The 18,842-nt window shown below is 41.5% G+C and overlaps 1 protein-coding gene across 1 annotated transcript in view; it reads right to left on the reverse strand.

Annotated features, from left to right (window-relative positions):
• Window positions 1–9,157, reverse strand: part of LOC132216443 (E3 ISG15--protein ligase HERC5-like) — a 42,072-nt gene extending 32,915 nt beyond the window's left edge. Inside the window, exons 1-6 of the mRNA XM_059665639.1 lie at window positions 8,709–9,157; window positions 6,688–6,808; window positions 5,907–5,989; window positions 2,891–3,112; window positions 1,592–1,683; window positions 526–656 (exon numbers count right to left, since the gene is read on the reverse strand). Coding sequence (XP_059521622.1) covers window positions 526–656; window positions 1,592–1,683; window positions 2,891–3,112; window positions 5,907–5,989; window positions 6,688–6,808; window positions 8,709–8,994 — 935 coding nt within the window. The 5' untranslated portion in view covers window positions 8,995–9,157. The remainder of the gene's footprint in view (window positions 1–525; window positions 657–1,591; window positions 1,684–2,890; window positions 3,113–5,906; window positions 5,990–6,687; window positions 6,809–8,708) is intronic.
• Window positions 9,158–18,842: the final 9,685 nt, after the last annotated feature.

Genomic DNA, 18,842 nt, shown 5'->3' on the forward strand with positions numbered 1-18,842 from the left:
TCTATTTTTCCCAAATAAATGATGACAGTTTTTGTAAAGACAAAGTGCATCTGAACAGTTACAAAGGTATTTCACTAAAGGGGTTTTAGAAGGTTAATGTATTTGTTCATTAAAAAAAATAAAATCAGTCCTAGCCAGTTTGGCTCAGTGGATAGAGTGTTGGCCAATGGTCTGAAGGGTCTCAGGTTTGATTCAGGTCTGGGGCACATGTACCAGTTGCAGGCTAAATCCCCAGTAGGGGGCATTAAAGGGGCAGCCAATCAATGATTCTCTCTCATTATTGATGTTTCTATCACTTTCCTTTTCTCTGAAATCACTAAAAGTATATTTTTAAAAAATCAATGAAAACAAACATGTACACTAAAGAAAAATTACGATTATCTAATAATGTAAATGAAGCATCTCCATTTGAAAATGTTTAATACTTTTATCTCAATCAATGAAACTGATGGAAATTTTATTTAACTACCAACCAGAACTTATTCTAGTGATTTTATCAACTTCCATCAACACTTTACAACTTACCTTCCACATGCTATCTGGGTTACTCTATTTCCAAGGAGCTCAGCCACCAAACAGGGTTTTAACTCATTCTGTGTTGAATTGTGACCAAGCTGCCCATGTTTTCCAGCACCAAAAGTAAACAGGAGCCCATCCTAAGGAAAGGGAAGTTCAAATCAGATTCTAGAGAAATGCGACACAGAAGTTGTATTTATTGGTGCAAAGGCACCATCCTATCTAATGAAGAGGGAATATGCTAATTGACCCTCACACCATTGCAAAGATGGTGGTACCCACAGCCAATGAGGGAAAATGCTAATTGACTGCCAAGCCCTCAAAGATGGCAGCACCCAGTCCCCTCAGCCCCGCCAGTGCCTGCTTCCGGAGTCCCCCAGTCCCCTCAGTCCCCCAGCTGCCCAGGGTCAGCCCAAGGCGCAGGCAAGCCTCACCTAGCGTCTACCAGCTGCCCAGGGCCAGCCGAGGCTTGCGCTGCCGGCAGTGGCAGCAGCAGAGGTGTGGTGGGGGCAACACTTTCCCCTGTTCACAGGGTCGCCTCGCCCCCTGAGGGCTTCTGGACTGTGAGAGGGGGCAGGCCAGGCTGAGGGAACCCCCTCTCCCCCCAGTGCATGAATTTTCATGTACCGAGCCTCTAGTCAATGAAGTACTGCCAGGCCTGGCCAGTATGCTTAATGGTTAGAGTCTCAGCTCGCCTACTGAAGGGTCTTCAGTTTGATTCCTGATCAAGGGCATGTACCCGGATCAATCCCCACCCTGACTGGGGCATGTGCGGGAGGCAACCAATCAATGTGTCGCCCTCCCATTGATGTTTCTCCCTCTCTCCTCCTCCCTCCCTCCCACTCTCTCTAAAAATCAATGGGAAAAATATCCTCCCGGGAGTATTAAAACAAAGCAAAGCAAAGAAAAGCAGTCAAAGCAAAACCCACAATTATCAGGAAGACGGCCTGCTTGTGGGAAACGATGACCTTTCTTCCCGGGGAAATACTAACTGCCCACACCTAGGTGTTCTCGTGTTTTCCCCACTGCAAAGTGTTCTTCCAAAATTACACTCCAGGAGACAAAGGACACACACCTCTGTGAGCAAGGCAGTGTGAGAGCCACCACAAGCAAGGAATTCAACTTTCTGGTTGTCCAGGGCTTCAATAAGGGAAGGGCGATCTTCATCTGCACGAGGGAAAGAACAGTTGAAGTGGCCAAAAGGAAATGCTGAGTTTCACACTAGAGTTCTGAGCTACCGGTAACATACCTGGGCTACTTCCTCTCAGACTGCAATTCCCAACACATTCTGACCAGAAAGGCTGTACGCTGGTGTATTTAGGCTTAAAGGTGGGCATGGGGCAACGGTCAAAGGACTCACCTGTGAACGTATCAAGCCACTTCCCAGGCCTGTTCTCTTTCTAACCTGGCCCGATGAACTTTAATTGCAGGATATCTGATATTTTCCATTCCCATTGAGAATTATCCTTTTTAACAAACATTATTTTTTTCTTTTCAGTTCTCTACTACGGTGTCCTTGCCTCACTCTACCTCTCCTTTATTTCACTATTATTTTCTTACCAAATCACTTAGAGATTCAGCAAAAATAGTTTAACTGCTCTTTATTTCTTTGCTCCTTTGAATATTTTTCTAACTTTGACTTATGGGTTCTGCTGAGGAATTAGCATGGTACCACGTCAAGAAGAAATGCAGTGTCTGACCAATAACTCAGGAGATAACAGGAATATTACCAGTTGATAAATCAATGGATTCTGCTACACCTGAAAACTCTAACAAGGTGTTTGGGTCAATAAGAAATTCTGCCATCTGCTTTGTGGCGGTAGTTCAATAATGGACATTACTGTACGTGTTTTATAGTGCATACATGCATGTGTGTATGTACAGATGTAATGAACAGATTTTAGGATATGATTAGGATCAGTTCCTAAGATAGAGTTTTAGTATCCTTTTGTCATAATATAATTATGTTAATAGACACATAAGTGCACATGGAGTTTGAAGATCATTTCATCCAAGCTCATCACTTTACAGGAAATGAAAGTAAGGCCTAGAGAAAAGCTGGCTAAGGGACTGGCTAAGGCCCTGCAGTTAGTTAACTGTGAGGTGGGAATCATAATCCAGGGGTTCCAATCCCGTCTGATACTCCTTCCCTTTTTCCACATGGCCCTGACATGTCTCAATTACAGCAAGGACTTACACACTATGCATGACTTTTAAACCGATTCTGTCCTGAAGACAGAGAGAGAACCAGGAAGAACAGTGACAAGAAAAGTGAAGACTTGAAACATTTTTAAAAGGGAGATCTGTGTTAATTTCATCACGCATCTAACAATATGTCTGTTGATAATATGAGTTTTAAAATGTGTTTCCATACTGTCAGTGTGGCCCAGGCCTAGTTGTCCACAATCATTTCTTCCCCACGAGTAAATGTTTCCAGACATGGATAAAGCCATGCTGTGGGCTTTTCCTGCAGAAATCTGAGCCAAGGGGACTCCTGAGAGGTGCTCCACAAGCTGTGGTGTGGGGGTCGAGTCAAGTATTCTCCCAAGTCCAAGTTGGCCATCTAAGTTCTGTCCCCAGGCAAAAAGCTCACCACCTGGACATAAACAAAGAAAATGCTGTCTTATTGAGTTTAAAATGCAGCAGACATTACCCTACGGCATATTATACTATCACAGTGTCTTACATTCAAACTGGCAGGACTTCTCAGATCCCATATGTCTGAGCCAGAAAAACTAGAAGAATCTTCTTTTTAGCAGTAACAGTTGGTAGTGTTACGAACTGGCTGTATCCCTCCCCAAATTCATATATTGAAATCCTTATCCTCCATGTGATATTAGGGGGTGGAGCCTTTGGAAAATGATTGGGATTAGATGAGATCAGGAGGTGGAGCCCTCAGGAATGGGATTAGTGCCCTTATAAAAGAGCCCCCGAGAGCTCATACCCTCTCCTCATCAGGCACCAAATCTGTTGGCACCTTGAACTGGACTTCCAGCCTCAAGAACTGTGAGAGGTTTCTGTTGTTGAAACCACCTAATTTGTGGCATTTTTGTTACAGAAGTCCAAACAGACAAAGTCAAGTAGAATGAAGTTATCTGCACATATTATAATTAAGTTAAAAAATATTTTAAAAAAACCCACAGGATAAGTCCATGAAACACAAAAACATTGTATATCTGGTTAAAACCATTCTTTTCTCTCTGCCTCCCACTCCTTACTGTGCCTAAAGATCCTATATAATAAAAGCCTAATAAGCTAAGTGTCTGGTCCTTCATTCAACCAATCAAAGTGAAATATGCTAATGATATGCTAAGGCCACTCAACCACTTGCTATGTTGTGCACTGACCACCAGGAGGCAGACACTCCGACTGGTAGGTTAGCTTGCTGCTGGGTCCAGCCAATCAGTACTGAATGATACCAGCCGGATACGCCCAGGAGCCCTCCTGCATTCCCTCCCAAGCCCAGCGATAGTGCACCGGTGGGGTCTCTCAGCCTGGCCTGCGCCCTCTCACAATCCAGGATCCCTCAGGGGATGTCAGAGAGCCTTTTGGACCTAATCCCGCTCAACACAGGAGCTGCCCCCTGGTGGTCAGTGCACTTCCACAGGGGGAGCTCCACTCAGCCAGAAGCCAGGCTCAAGACTGGTGAGCGCAGCGGTGGTGGCAGGAACCTCTCCCACCTCTGCAGCAGGGCTAAGGATGTCCGACTGATGGCTTAGGCCTGCTTGGACATCCCCCGAGGACTCCGGGACTGCAAGAGGGCACAGGCACAGCTGAGGGACCTCATCCACCCACCCCCCCTGCCCCCACGCACATATTTCATGCACCGGGCCTCGAGTCTTAAATAAACAACTTAAAAATACATTGGAAATTGCAGCACAATATCTTTAAAGAACCAGCATCTTCTTTCATTAACTGAATATATTTTTCAAGAAAAGTTATTAGATGTTATCGAATGGAGTTGACAATATCTAATGGAGTCTGAAAAAATATATCAGAGAATTAACACTTACTGAAAATCCCAGCAACATACTGTGCAAGATCTGGAGGCAAAGACTTTCCTTCAAACCTAATTATCGTGGGCCATTCCGTCACCAGGAATATAATGATGAGCATGCAGTTCCATTTCTTGTTTCCTCAACCTTTCTTTTTCCTACATGTGATTTACCGGTAATAAATCCTGAACATCTCTTTCCCCCCACACCACTAGACCCTGGGGTTCTTGAAGGTGCAATGTGTTTGCTTGTCTTCATAACCTGAACATGATGGATATTAAAAATTAATGTTTCTTTATGAATAGATGGAGAAAAACAATCAGGCCATTTTTTCCCAATACAAGTTCATACTCTCAAACTTTCATAGGGCCTTCAGGACAGGTCAGATTCTTGATTATTTACTTCCCTTGATTCCCAGCTTCCATTCAGTTTGTGTGTGTGTCTATCTTATACATTAATAAAAAATGTTTGACTCTGAATTCCTACCACTCTGTCTTAATTATTCCTCCACGGTTAAGTTTCTTTAGGAAATAATTCATTTCGGTGTCTGATAAGAAACAGGAAATAATAAAGAGCTTAGAGAGAATCCCTAATTCAAAAGGTAATGTTAAAACACATCAGGGGCTGCAAACTGGCCACAGAAGCAGAGTCAAAGATTCTGAGCTCCTACCATGGGAGTTGGAAGAGCACTAAGAAAAAGGGAGAAGGTTCTAGAAAAGGGTGGCCCATGCTAGTCCTGATTCCAGACAGAATGATTTTGACTATTCAGAATATTTTTATTGTTTCATATTTGAAAAATAAAAACATAAAGCTGTTGAATTAATCTCTAGGCCCAAAATGGAGCCAGCCCTGCCTGGCATGCCATGCCAATCAAACTTTTATGTTTCTATAAATGCTCCTCTTGACCAGAAACACAGTATATCCACTCAGCCAATCCCCAAACATCAAGCCAACCCGGCTATTTCCTTGATCTTTCTAAATAATGTGAGATTTGCAAGCCCAGGCAATCGCGCCCTGTTTCCAAGTTTGATCTTCTAATGCTCTATGAAACTTGCTCTTGCCCCGAATCCACTGGAAGAAGGCTCCATTGCTTGTAAGGCACTTTTCTCCCCAATTCATGGATCATTTCCCTCTGAATAAAGGACATCACTAAATTGTTTTACTTTTGTTTTCTGACAGAATAAAATGTAGGGATTGTAATTATGGAAATCTGAAGATTTTATAGGTCCAAGAATTCTCTCATTTTATACCTCCTGTAAGAATAGTGTTCTGAACCATATCAAATTCAAAACCATATTTTTGTCATGCTACAAAGTAAAGCGTACACATTCTATTAGTTCTATACATACACATATTCACTCCCTCTAAAAAAAAATTAATATTCCAAAAAAGTACCTTTTGAGAGTGCAAGGGAATGGTAATCTCCACAGGTGATCTGAATTATAGTTTTTTCTTGAAAAAAACTATAACATTGAAGCCTGATGAAAGAAAATATATTTTATGCCAATCACTATATGAATGAAAGCCACAACATCAATGTTAGAATTATTAACTGTATTTAATTAGTACTGAAGCTTAAGAAAAAAATTTATAATTTACTGCTTCACATTCAATATATCTAAATTATTATAAAAATGCAATTACAAAAATGTTTTAACCAGTGGTTTAAAAGCAAAATAATATGCATTATATAATTGTAATAAGATGATTCTAAGACTTTTATAAAATAATTCTATGATGCAGGAATAATACAAGATGAAAAAAAGTTCTAATTCTTATGATCTACTAAGAGAAAGTATCACAAATCATTCCATGATAAAGTATTTTTCCTTGATTGAATACTTTTATTCTAGATTTATTAGATCTTATTCTAGAAATCTAATTTATAAGATTATTATGAATTAGTGAATGTGAAAGTCCAATTGGGGACTAGGCAGACTAACCAATCATTGTCTTTAAATGTGAAAGCAACACAGGATAAGTGCCCTAGGTGATATAAATTGTTTTGTAATTTACTCATGGAATTCACTGGTCAGTTCAGAATTCATGGTTTACTTAAAATGCCACTATATAAAGCAGGGGACAAGGATCATATAAAGTAAAATTTTGCTACCAAATTATAAATGCCTTTTAAGTAAAATTGAAATAATTTTTTTAATTAAAAAAAGTTCCCTACCTTTCATGTTCTATGCTATAGTTGTACTCAAATGGTTTTCCATCTGAGGATAGAATCAGCATGTGCTCTGCTCCTTGGTCCACGGAATGTATCTTCATTTTTTTTCCTAACTTAATGTACTCTGCAGAGCAAATTCAACCAGGAACTATCATCACTCTGATTATTACCCATTTTTATTGCTGACTTTATTATAATGCACTTAAAACACCTGGAAAAAAAATTTCAACTAGACAACCTTTGACTTTCCATAAACTAGTTTTTAAAGAAAATTCAAGTACAGAAAGATGACAAATTAGCAATGACTGTTGTCTTGACGATAAATTTTTTTTTTAATTTGGGAAGGCAGTTTTTTGTACTTTGTTTTATGTTGAATACACCTTTAAAATAGTGAATTAAAATCTGATAATAGATTCATGCTTAATAAATCGATAGAAAAGCTAAATTTGTAGTGACAGCAATGAAAAAGTCTATCAGAAAATATAACAATTTTTGGACAACATAACTCATTGTAGAAGGAAATATATTCTGTATTCTGAGATATACTCTTCAAAACCAAACCAAATAACAATAATAACCCTCCCTTACTGCTTCACAAAGAAGCTAAGGCCTATATTCTTGAAATTGTATTTGGGGAACTATTTTAAAAGAGGATGCTCTTAAAATTTTTTATTGGTATTAGTGCATATTTTTCCCTTTGTAAAAGTTAAGAGATTTGAAATTGTTCACTAGTTACCATTTAGTCTTATTTAGTTTATCACAAAAATTAAAGTAGGATAGAGATTTGGGAAAATAGTACCTATTCATGTAAAATATCAAAGCACAATCCACTTTACACTACAAATGAAAACAGTTTGGTAATAAACAAGAAATAGCCTAACAGACTGGATTTTGAGAGACTCAGCATTTCAAGTCAGTTGGAAAAAAAGAAAGGTTATTTTAAAAAAACAACCCATGGTATTGGGGCTTTCGGGTGGAAAACAAATAAACCTATATCCCTTATTTCACTATTCTTAAATCAAAATAATAGCCAAGCCTATCAAAAATTTTAATTTTAAATGTGAAAGCTTAAAATTTCTATAAAGATGAGTACATTTTAAAAAGTTGGCGTGGATAGCTTCCTAACATCAGAAAAATCCGTAAGCCTCCTTAACAGAAAAGATTGCTGACGCAGACTATACAGTAACACAAACTAAGTGCAAGAAGAGGAAAATATTACAGCATCTATGACCGACAAAGGGCTATTCTGACTTCACGTTCATACAACTCTTTCAAACTGGTAAGAAAAACTCAATTTTTAAAAAGCCCGGCAAATACAAGCACAGGAACTTCACCAAAAAGGAATGCAAGTGATGTTCCGCCTCGCTCAAGCTAAAAGCAAAACGAACAACAGAACACCATGTTCTTCAGTCAGCACAGGAGCAACGTTTTAAGAGCAGGAGCGTGGCCACGCGCTTCCCGACCTGTGCAATGGGAGTCACAGAACCGGCCGATCTCCGCGGAGATGACCCCTCGGGATGTGCAACTGAAAAGCGCTCTTTAAGCCGCTCGCCCAGGTAAGGTACCGCCATCGAGAACCAGGCAACTGCCTTCTCCAAAGGCTCAGAAAACCGGAGCAGCTATGATCTAAACGGGGCAAATGAAAGGCTTGGGACAGAAACCCCAGAAAAGGCGGACTAGTCTGGCTCGAGTGAAGATGCCGCCCGTGTGCGCCCTCGCGCAGCGCGAACCCGCGGAGAGGGCGACCCAGCGGGCGCTCCCACTGCGAACTCGGCGCCGACCGGGCGCAGGATCTTGGGGAGCCCAGCGCTGCCACAGGCGCGAAACCCGAAAACCCACCCGGGCCCGGCGCGTTCCTGGGACCACCGCGCACCCCTGCGGCGCCGGGTCCGCTCGGGAGCTCTCCTCCCCGTTTAGAGAAGGACCGCGCACCCACCACTCGGGCCGCTGCCGCGAGAAGCTCCCACCCGCCCACCCTCTGCCCGCGCCGGAGGGTCGAGCTGGCGTGGCCCGGCCCCACTCACTCGGCTTCTTGGCGCCGTCGCTCCCCGCCGGCAGCTGGTGCACCTGCACGGCGGCCCCGCCGCGCTCCAGCACCGCCAGGCGCCCCCGCGCGCAGCACACCTGGCGCGTCGCGTCGGCCCTGCGGGACAGCGCGCTGCCGAGGTCCGGGGCGTCGGGGAAGAGCCACAGCCGCGAGCCCTGCGGCTGCGCCGGGGCCCGGGACTGGGCGGGCGGCCGGGACTGGGCGGGCGGCCGGGATGCCGGGCGCGCGCCGCCCCGTGACCTCCTCGGTGGCCTCGGCTCCATCGCCGCTTTCCCGGGCTCCACAGCCGCGCCCCCGCTGCGCGGACCTTGGGAGGAGAAGGAAGTCCGTCCGGCGGAGAGGTCAGAGGAGACGGAAACCCCCGAAGCCTGAGCGCGACCTCCGAGCGCAGCCAGCGAGCGGACCGCTGGGCGGCGTCGAGGAACCCGGGCCGCTCCGCGCAGCGCTGGCGCCAACACCCATGCTCTGTTTGTGGGCGGAGCCCGAGGGTGTAGTGAGAATCGAAGGGGAGTGTTTCTTTCTAAGGGAGCAGAATGGAAAGGAAAAGGAAAGGGAACTGAAACGATTCTAGAGTGTCCGAAGTTCACAGGGCGATGTCCTTATTGAAGGTGGTGGGCGGGGCAGGGAAAGTGTCCCCAGGCGGCTGGACCAAATGGCCTTCGAAGAAACACTGCGGTTTCACGAGGAGGAGCCTTGACACAGCCGGACTTGCACCATTTCCCAAACTATGTTGTTACAAAAAACGAAACTTGGGGATGGAAGTCAAAGGGAGAACTGTGCAGTCGAGTCCTTCTGCCACAACGTGGCTCCGGGCAATATAGTTTTTGCCTTTTCTAGAATTCCTTACAAATGGAACAAAACGTACGCAGGCTTTGTGTTTTCCTTTTTTCTCTTCTCATTTTGCATAATGCTTTTTAAAAAAATATTTTTTATTGTTGATAGTATTACAGATAACCTCTCATTCCCTCCCCCCGCCACCCCTCAGGTCTTTACCTTATTCCCGGTGTCCTTGGGCTCTGCATATAAGTATGTAAGTTCTTTGGTTTATCTCTTCTGTACCCCCAACCCCACATCCAGGTATGTCAGCCTGTTCCATGCCCCCTACTGCGGGTCTTTATTTTGTTGGTCAATTTATTTTGTTCATTAGATTCCACGCACAATTGAGATCATGTGATGTTTGACTTTCTCCATTTGGCTTATTTCACCTAGGGCAATATTTTCCAGGTCCATCCATGCTGTCCCAAAGGGCAAAAGATTTTCCTCTTTTTTTTGTTTTTTTTTTTTTTTTACAACTGCTCAGTATTTCTTTTTTTTTTTTTTAATCTTTATTGTTCAGATTATTACATTTGTTCCTCTTTTTCCCCCCCCATAACTCCCCTCCTCTCAGTTCCCGCCCCACCCTCTGCCCTCACTCCCCACCCACTGTCCTCTTCCATAGGTGCACGATTTTTGTCCAGTCTCTTCCCGAATCTACCACACCCCTTTCCCCCGCAAGAATAGTCAGTCCATTCCCTTTCTATGTCCCTGATTCTATTATAATCACCAGTTCATTCTGTTCATCAGATTATTTATTCACTTGATTCTTAGATTCACTTGTTGATAGATGCATATTTGTTGTTCATAATTTGTATCTTTACCTTTTTCTTCCTCTTCCTCTTCTTAAAGGATACCTTTCAGCATTTCATATAATCCTGGTTTGGTGGTGATGAACTCCTTTAGCTTTTCCTTATCTGTGAAGCTCTTTATCTGACCTTCAATTCTGAATGATAGCTTTGCTGGATAAAGTAATCGTGGTTGTAGATTCTTGGTATTCATCACTTTGAATATTTCTTGCCATTCCCTTCTGGCCTGCAAAGTTTCTGTTGAGAAATCAGCTGACAGTCGTATGGGTATTCCCTTGTAGGTAACTGGGTTTCTTTCTCTTGCTGCTTTTAAGATTCTCTCTTTGTCTTTTGCTCTTGGCATTTTAATTATGATGTGTCTTGGTGTGGTCCTCTTTGGATTCCTTTTGTTTGGGGTTCTCCGCGCTTCTTGGACCTGTAAGTCCATTTCTTTCACCAGGTGGGGGAAGTTTTCTGTCATTATTTCTTCAAATAGGTTTTCAATATCTTGCTCTCTCTCATCTTCTGGCACCCCTATAATTCTGATGTTGGTACGCTTGAAGCTGTCCCAGAGGCTCCTTACACTATCCTCGCATTTTTGGATTCTTTTTTCATTTTGCTTTTCCCATTGGGTGTTTTTTGCTTCCTCGCATTTCAAATCATTGACTTGATTCTTGCGCTCCTCTGGTCTGCTGTCGGGAGTCTGTATAATATTCGTTATTTCAGTCCGTGTATGCTTAATTTCTAGTTGGTTCCCCAATATAACATCGAGGGTCTCATTAGATTTCTTGAGGATCTCACTACATTTATCGGCGGTCTCACCAGTCTTTTCGAGGGCCTTACTAAGTTTATCGGCAGCTTCTAGACAGTTCTCAAGAGACCTTAAAAGTGTGGTTCTGAACTCAATATCCTCCATTGACAGTTTTGTCCTGTTTCTTTGTCTCCGCATTTTTTATGCTTTCTTGGTACACCCCCTAGTGGTCTTTGTGTGCAGTCTTGTTGCCTTTAAGCCTTGATTGATGTCAGCAATACCGGGGGTGAGTTGACCTCCAGGCTAACTGGCTATGAGAGTCCGCTGGGTCTGCAGTGGGAGGGCTTCTGTGCTGGATCTCTAAGGCGGTGCTAATCTAGCCTTTGCCTGAGGCTATCCGGCAAATGGTTCTGCGCAGGGCTTGGGCGGGGCGGGTCCCAGGGGATCTACAGGCTGGGCCGGAGGGAGCAGTTATGGCTGCTCTCAGTTCCTTCCCCAGGGGCTCTGCCTCTCAGAGTCCCAGCAATGGCTGCAAACCTCGGAGAGAAAGCTGCCTTCGAGTTCCGACCGAAGCCAGACAGTCCCGCTTCTCCCGCTTCTCCCGTTTGAGTCTTGCTCCCCAGAGACTCGCCCGGATCTGGAGCTCAGAGTCTGAAACTCCCTCCCGATTGAAAACAACAACCGCGCCCTCCGCCACCAGCCCGCTCCTCGCGCGCCTGAGTATTTCACTTCAGCACTGCGCCTCCTCTGAGTCTGGGTATGATATTCTCTTTCCTCCTAGTTGTAGAATTTTCACTCAGCCAGCCTTCCTGTGGTTTTGGATGATGTCCGTTCTGTCCTTTAGTTATATCTCTGAAGTGGTTGTTCGAGGCAGCGATCTCCGGTGTTAACCTACGCCGCCATCTTGGTTTCTCCCTGCTCAGTATTTCATAGTGTAAATGTCCCACAGCTTTTTTATTCATTCATCTACTGATGGGCACTTGGTCTGTTTCCAAATCTTAGCTATTGTAAATAACGCTGCTATGAACATAGGGTTGCATATATTCTTTCTGATTGGTGTTTTGAGGTTCTTAGCATATATTCCCAGAAGTGGGATCACTGGGTCAAATGGCAGTTGTATTTTTAATTTTTTGAGGAAACTATACTATTTTCCATTGTGGCTGCACCAGTCTGCATTCCCACCAGCAGTGCACTAAGGTTCCCTTTTCTCCACATCCTTGCCATTGATTTTTTTGATGATAGCCACTCAGACAGGTGTGAGGTGATAACTCATTGTGGTTTTAATGTGCATTTCTCTGATGATTAGTGACTTTAAGCATTTTTTTCATATGTCTCTTGCCCTTCTGTATGTCCACTTTTGAGAAATTTCTGTTTAGGTCCTTTGCCCATTTTTATATTGGATTGCTTTTCTTCCTTTTGTTGAGTTGTATGAGTACTTTATGTATTTTGGATATTAACCCCTTATCAGGCAGATCATTGGCAAATATGTTCTCCCAAACAATGGGCTCCCTTTTCATTTTGATGGTGGTTTCTTTTGCTGTGCAGGAACTTTTTATGTTGATGTGGTCCCATTTGTTTATTTTTCTCCTCAGTTTCCTTTGCCCTAGATGTATCCATCAACAGATTGTTATGTGAGGTGTCTGAGATTTTACTGCCTATGTTCTCCTCTAAGATTTTTTATGGTTTCATGCCTTACATTTACGTCTTTTATCCACCTTGAATTTATTCTTGTGTATGGTGTAAGTGGTGGTCTAGTTTCATCTTTTTGCATGTGTCTGTCCAGTTTTTCCAGCACCATTTCTTTAAGAGACTGTCTTGCTTAATGCTTTTGAAATTCATCCTGTTATGTTTAGTTAAAAGCTCTCTCTTCATTATAACTAAGTGGTATTCCATATGAATAGACCACATTCTATTCACCATTGAAGGACTTTTCAGTCCTTTACAATTTTTGACTACAATGAATAGAGGTGCCATAAATATTTGTGAACAAGTCTTTTAGTAGATAAATGTTTTCATTTGGGGGAGGAGGGGAACCACCTAAAAATAGAATTGTCCTGATGTGTGGTAAGTACATAGATATCATTATAAAAAACTGCCAAAGCTTTTCCAAGTGCTATACCATTTTGCATTTCCTCCCGCAATTTATGGGAGTACCAGTCGTTCTGTATCTTCACCAACATTCGGCAGTGTCAGTCTTTTTAAATTTTAAAAATGGTCTATAGTGTATCTTACTGAACTTTTAATTTACACTTCCCTAATGATTAATGATATTGAGCATCTTTTCGTATGTTTATTAGTGCTAATCTCTTCTTTGAAGTGTCTATTCACATATTTTGTCCAGTTATTAATTCAATTGCTTATTAACTAAAAGCTTTTGATATACGTTCTTTATGTTATATATATATCAAGTCTTTTATTTGATGTTTTGAAATGTCTTCTGCCAGCCTGTGGCTGGCCTTTCAATTTTATTAACAGTGTGTTGAAGAGCTAAAGTTTTTAATTTGGATGCAATGTGTGTGTTTTTTTCCTTTTACATAGTTCATGCCTTTTTTTTTTTTTTTGTCCTACCTAAATCTTTGCTTAACCCAAGGTTACAAAGATTTTCTTAAATATTATCTTCTAGAAGTTTTATAGTTTTAGGTGTTTGTCATTTCAAATTAATTATTCTTTATGGTGTGAGGTAAGGTAGTGGTTTAGTATTTTTTCTCCTTATAGATTTCCAATTGTTCCAGCTTGCCTTTCCTCATTGAATTGCCGTAGTATTTTTGTCAGAATTCTGATCATACTTATATGTTTAGATTTATTTACGAACTTTTTATTGTGTTCTATTGATCTATTTTTACTCCAGTACTGTACTGCCTTGATTCCTGTAGATTCTGAGTAAGTCTCAAAATCATTCAAGTGCTTCACTATTGTCCTTCTTCACTGTCATTTGACTATCCTAGGTCCTTTGCATTTTTGTACATATTTTAGGATAAGTTTATCAATCTCTATAAAAAAGACTGCAGGAATTTTGAGATTACACTAACTGAGATCAATTTAGGAAGGATTGATATGCTGATAATATTGATTCTTCTGTCCATGTGTATATTTCTCCATTAATTTAAAGCATCATTAATTTCTTTCAGCTATATTTTCTAGTCTTCAGGATATAGTTGAACATATTTTGTTAAAAAATTTATCCTTAGGTATTTATCTTTTGTTGATATTACAAATGATACTTTTTAAAATTTCAATGTATGAGTGTATATAGATATAATATTAATTTTTATATTTTGACCTTGAATACTAATACCTTTTTATTTTTACTTAGTAGTTCTAGTTGTTTTATAAATCCCTTAGAATCTTGCACATAGATAACCAGATAGTCTCTAAATAAGATAGTTTTACTCCTTATTTTCCAATCAGTATGCCTTTTCTTTTTTCTTTTTCTTTCCCCATAAGCTTTTCTTTCCCAAACTACCACCAATGCAAGGCTCTGTGTATGGTTTGGGATAATTCATTGGCCATTTCCAACCATACTTATATCTGTTCTTTAATTCATTCTATAGCTGTGATATTGAGACACATTTCAGGTTCTTCCCATTTCCCCAACTATAATTAGATGAGAGTTCCTGGTTGGGCTCAGCATTTAACCAAAATGATAATATCTGCATTTATTCTAATTTTTAAAATAAATTTATTGGGGTGACATTGGTTAATAGGATCATATAGATTTCAGCTACACATTTATATGATACATAATCTGGATATTGCATGTTTCCACTACCCAAAATTAGTTCATCTTTGTCACCATATATTTGACCCCCTTTACCCTTTACTCACTGCTCCACTCCCTTCCCTCTGGTAACCACCATACTGTTGTCTGTGTCTATGAGTTTCAGTTTTATATACCACATATGAGTGAAATCATATGGTTATTGGCTTTTTTTCTGACTTATTTCACTTAACATAATAGCCTCAAGGGCCATCCATGTTGTCACAAATGGCAGCATTTCATCACTTCTTATGACTGAGTAGTATTCCATGGTATATATGTACCACATCTTTATCCAGTCCTCTATCCAAAAACACTTTGGCATGGCCAGTGGCTCAGTGATTGAGTGTTGACCCATGAGACAAGAGGTCACCAGTTCGATTCTCCGTCAGAGCACATGCCTGAGTTTCAGGTTCCATCCTCAGTGAGGGGTGTGCAGGAGGTGATGCTGTTTCTCTCTCATCTATGTTTCTTTCTCTCTATTCCTCTCCCTTCCTCTCTCTCTCTGTCAATAAAAAAAACATTAAAAAAAAGGCTTTAAAAAATACTCTGATGGTCTAGTGTTGTATGAAAGGAGAGAAGGTTAAAAAATACTCTGATGGTCTCCATGTCTTGGCCATCATGAATAATGCTGCAGTGAACATAGGGGTGCATATGTCTCTGAAAAATAATTGTCCTCAAGTTTTTTTGGTAGGTATCCAGAAGTAGGATTGCTGGGACTCATGGTAACTCTACTCTTAATTTTTTGAGGAACCGCCATACTGTTTTTCATAGTGGTTGTACTAGTTTACATTCCCACTAGCAGTGAATGAGGGTGCCTTTCTCTGCACAACCTCTCCCGCACTTGTTTTCTTGTCTTTTTTTATAACAGCCATTCTAACAGGTGTAAGGTGATATCCCATTGTAATTTTGATTTGCGTTTCCTTAATAGCTAGTGAAGTTGTATGTCTTCTTGGAAGAGGTGTCTGTTCAGGTCCTCTGCCTACCTTTTGATTGGATTGCTTGTTTGTTTGGTGTGGAGTTATATGAGTTCTTTATATATTTTGGATATTTAACGCCTTCTCAGAGCTGTTGTAGACAAATATCATCTCCCATTAGAGTGGTTGCCTTTTTGTTTTGCTGTCAGTTTCTTTTGCTATGCGGGAGCTTTTTAGTTTGATATAGTCCCATTTATTTATTTTTTGCCTTCACTTCCCTTGCCTTTGGGGTCAAACTCAAAATGTTCTCTATGACCACGGCCCATAAGTTTAGTACCTATGTTTTCTTCTATGTGATTTAATGTTTCAGGTCTTATATTTAGATCTTTGATCCATTTTGAATTAATTTTTGTATATGGGGACACACTGTTTTCTAGCTTCATTCTTTTGCATGTGGTTTTGAAATTTTCCCAGCGCCAATTAGTGAAGAGGCTTTCTTTTCTCTTTGGCTCCTTTGCTGAAAATTATTTGTATATTAGAGGCCTGGTTTACGAATTCGTGCACATTGAAAGGAAATTAATTAGAAGAAATATTTTTAAAATTGATTTTTAGAGAGAGAGGAAGGGATAGAGAGAGAGAAACATTGATGAGAAAGAAATTTCATCGATTGGCTGCCTCCTGGCGGCCCCCTACTGGGGATTGAGTTCCCAAACCAGGGATGTACCCTGACTGGGAATCAAACCAGTGACCTCTTTGATTCCTGGGTTAACGCTCAACCACTGAGACACACTGGCGGGGATGATGTATTATTTTTTTAAATGTATTGTTGTATTCGATTTGCTAGTATTTCATTTAGAATTTTTGCATTTGTATTCATCAGAGATGTTGGTCTATAGCTATCTTTTATCGTGTTACCCTTGCCAGGTTTTGGTATCAGGATTGTGATGACCTCATAAAAAGTGTTAAGAAGTTTTGCCTGATCTTCAGTTTTGGGGAAGAGTTCGAGAAAGATAGATATGAAGCTTTGAATGTGTTAACGTAAAAAAACCATTGAAACCTGTAAAGAATTTTTGTGAGTTTATTTGAGCCAAACTGTCGACATATGCCGGGAAGCAGAACCTCAACGAATTGAGATAGTGCTCCGGAGAATGGCAGGGTTACATCCTATTTATACATGAAATTCATTGGTGATAGATTAAGGAGGTGGGATTAAGCGAAGTGGGGAAACCTCTGTGAGAGGATAAAAAGTAAAATGATGGACACATACTTAGGTGGGTGCAGGAACAATTAACATGATAAATGAAAGAATCTGCTGCATCTGTCCTGGGCTCAGCACACCTGGTTGTACCCCAGGGGCTCCATAAAAAGGGAAGTCACAAGTTACCCAGACATCCCAAGGACATGTTATCATAGATGCAAAAAGACAGATAGGCTCAGTTACGGTAAAGATTGACCTTATCAGTGAAGATATCGGCTTAGGACGTAACTGCCCGCCATAACTGCTTTTAGTTAAGGTTTAATTTCAGACCATCCTTTGTGGTTACTTTAGGTCTCCGAGTCTGCAAAACTGCCAGGCAGGCCTCTCCTGAGCTTGTCAGGTCAGCATGCGGCCCCTTTTCGTCCACAAATGTTTGGTAGAATTTACTAGTGAAGCCGTCTCCTCTTGGATTTTTACTATTTGGGAGATTTTTGATGGTTGTTTCTATTTCCTCACTGTTGATAGGTGTGTTAGATTTTCCAAATCTTCATGATTCAGTCTAGGAAGGTTATATATTTCTAGGAACCTATGCATTTCTTCTAGGTTGTTGAATTTTGTGGCATATAGTCTTTCCTAGTATTCTAATACTGAAACGCGGAAATTAAATTGGAATGCGTGATGTTCCTCTGGGAAGGATGCAAAGGTGATTTCTTGGATTCTTGTCCAAGTGGATTCAAAGAATGCACTTCGAAGGTGGTATAGGAAAAGGTGGAAATTTATTGGGAAACAAGGACAGACTCTCACGTGGGGAGGGGAAGAGACCCACTAAGTCCCTCTTTTCTAAGGTTTATAAAGGCTGCAGTTCTTTGTGTCCTGATATGCCGTCTGATTGGACACTGTAGCAGCTTCAGAGCTCAAACCCCCTGTGGGATTCCCCTCTTCTTCTCTCTTTTGTTTTTCTACTCCCTTTGGCCTTCCTCTTCCTTCTCTGAATGAGTGGCTTCCTCTCCCTTTATTCTGTAAATGTGTTGCTTTTGGCAGCTCCTGAGTCCCCTTACTCTGTGAAGGTATGCCTTCTGGTGGCTCCCAGCTTTGAAGCCCTGCAGTTCTTCCCCGTGGACCCCCTAACTCCTAAAATTCCTTACACCTGCCTTTTTTTTTAAAAAAAAATATATTTTATTGATTTTTTACAGAGAGGAAGGGAGAGGGATAGAGAGTTAGAAACATCGATGGGAGAGAAACATCGATCAGCCGCCTCCTGCACACCCCCCACTGGGGATGTGCCCGCAACCCAGGTACATGCCCTTGACCAGAATTGAACCTGGGACCTTTCAGTCCGCAGGCCGACGCTCTATCCACTGAGCCAAACTGGTTTCGGCTGCCTTTTTTTTTTTTTTTTTTTCCCCTAAAAACTTCTTTCAGTATGATCCTTTGTATATCTGGATGTCTGTGGTAACTTCTCTTTCATTTCTGATTTAGTTTATATGAGTCTTTCCTCTTTTTTCCTTAGTGAGTCTTACCAGGGGTTTGTCAGTTTTAATAATCTTTTCAAAGAACCAGCTCTTTGTTGTTGTTGTTTTTGTTAATCCTCACCTGAGGATATTTTCCCATTGATTTTTAGAGAGAGTGGAAGAGAGAGGAAAAGGCAGAGAGAAACATCCATGTTAAAGAAACACATTGATTGGTTGCCTCCTGCATGAACCCCTGCCAGGGCCTGGGTCAGGGAGGAGCCTGCATCAAAGGACATGCCCTTGACCGGATCCGAACCCGGGACCCTTTGGTCCAAAGGCCAACGCTCTAGCCACCGAGCCAAACCAGCTAGGGCCAGCTCTTTGTTGCATTAATTTTTTGTATAGTCTTTTTGTTTTCTATTTTATTTTATTCAGC

The sequence above is a fragment of the Myotis daubentonii genome, chromosome 1, assembly GCF_963259705.1.
Source record: "Myotis daubentonii chromosome 1, mMyoDau2.1, whole genome shotgun sequence".
In the NCBI taxonomy this organism is placed as follows: domain Eukaryota; kingdom Metazoa; phylum Chordata; class Mammalia; order Chiroptera; family Vespertilionidae; genus Myotis; species Myotis daubentonii.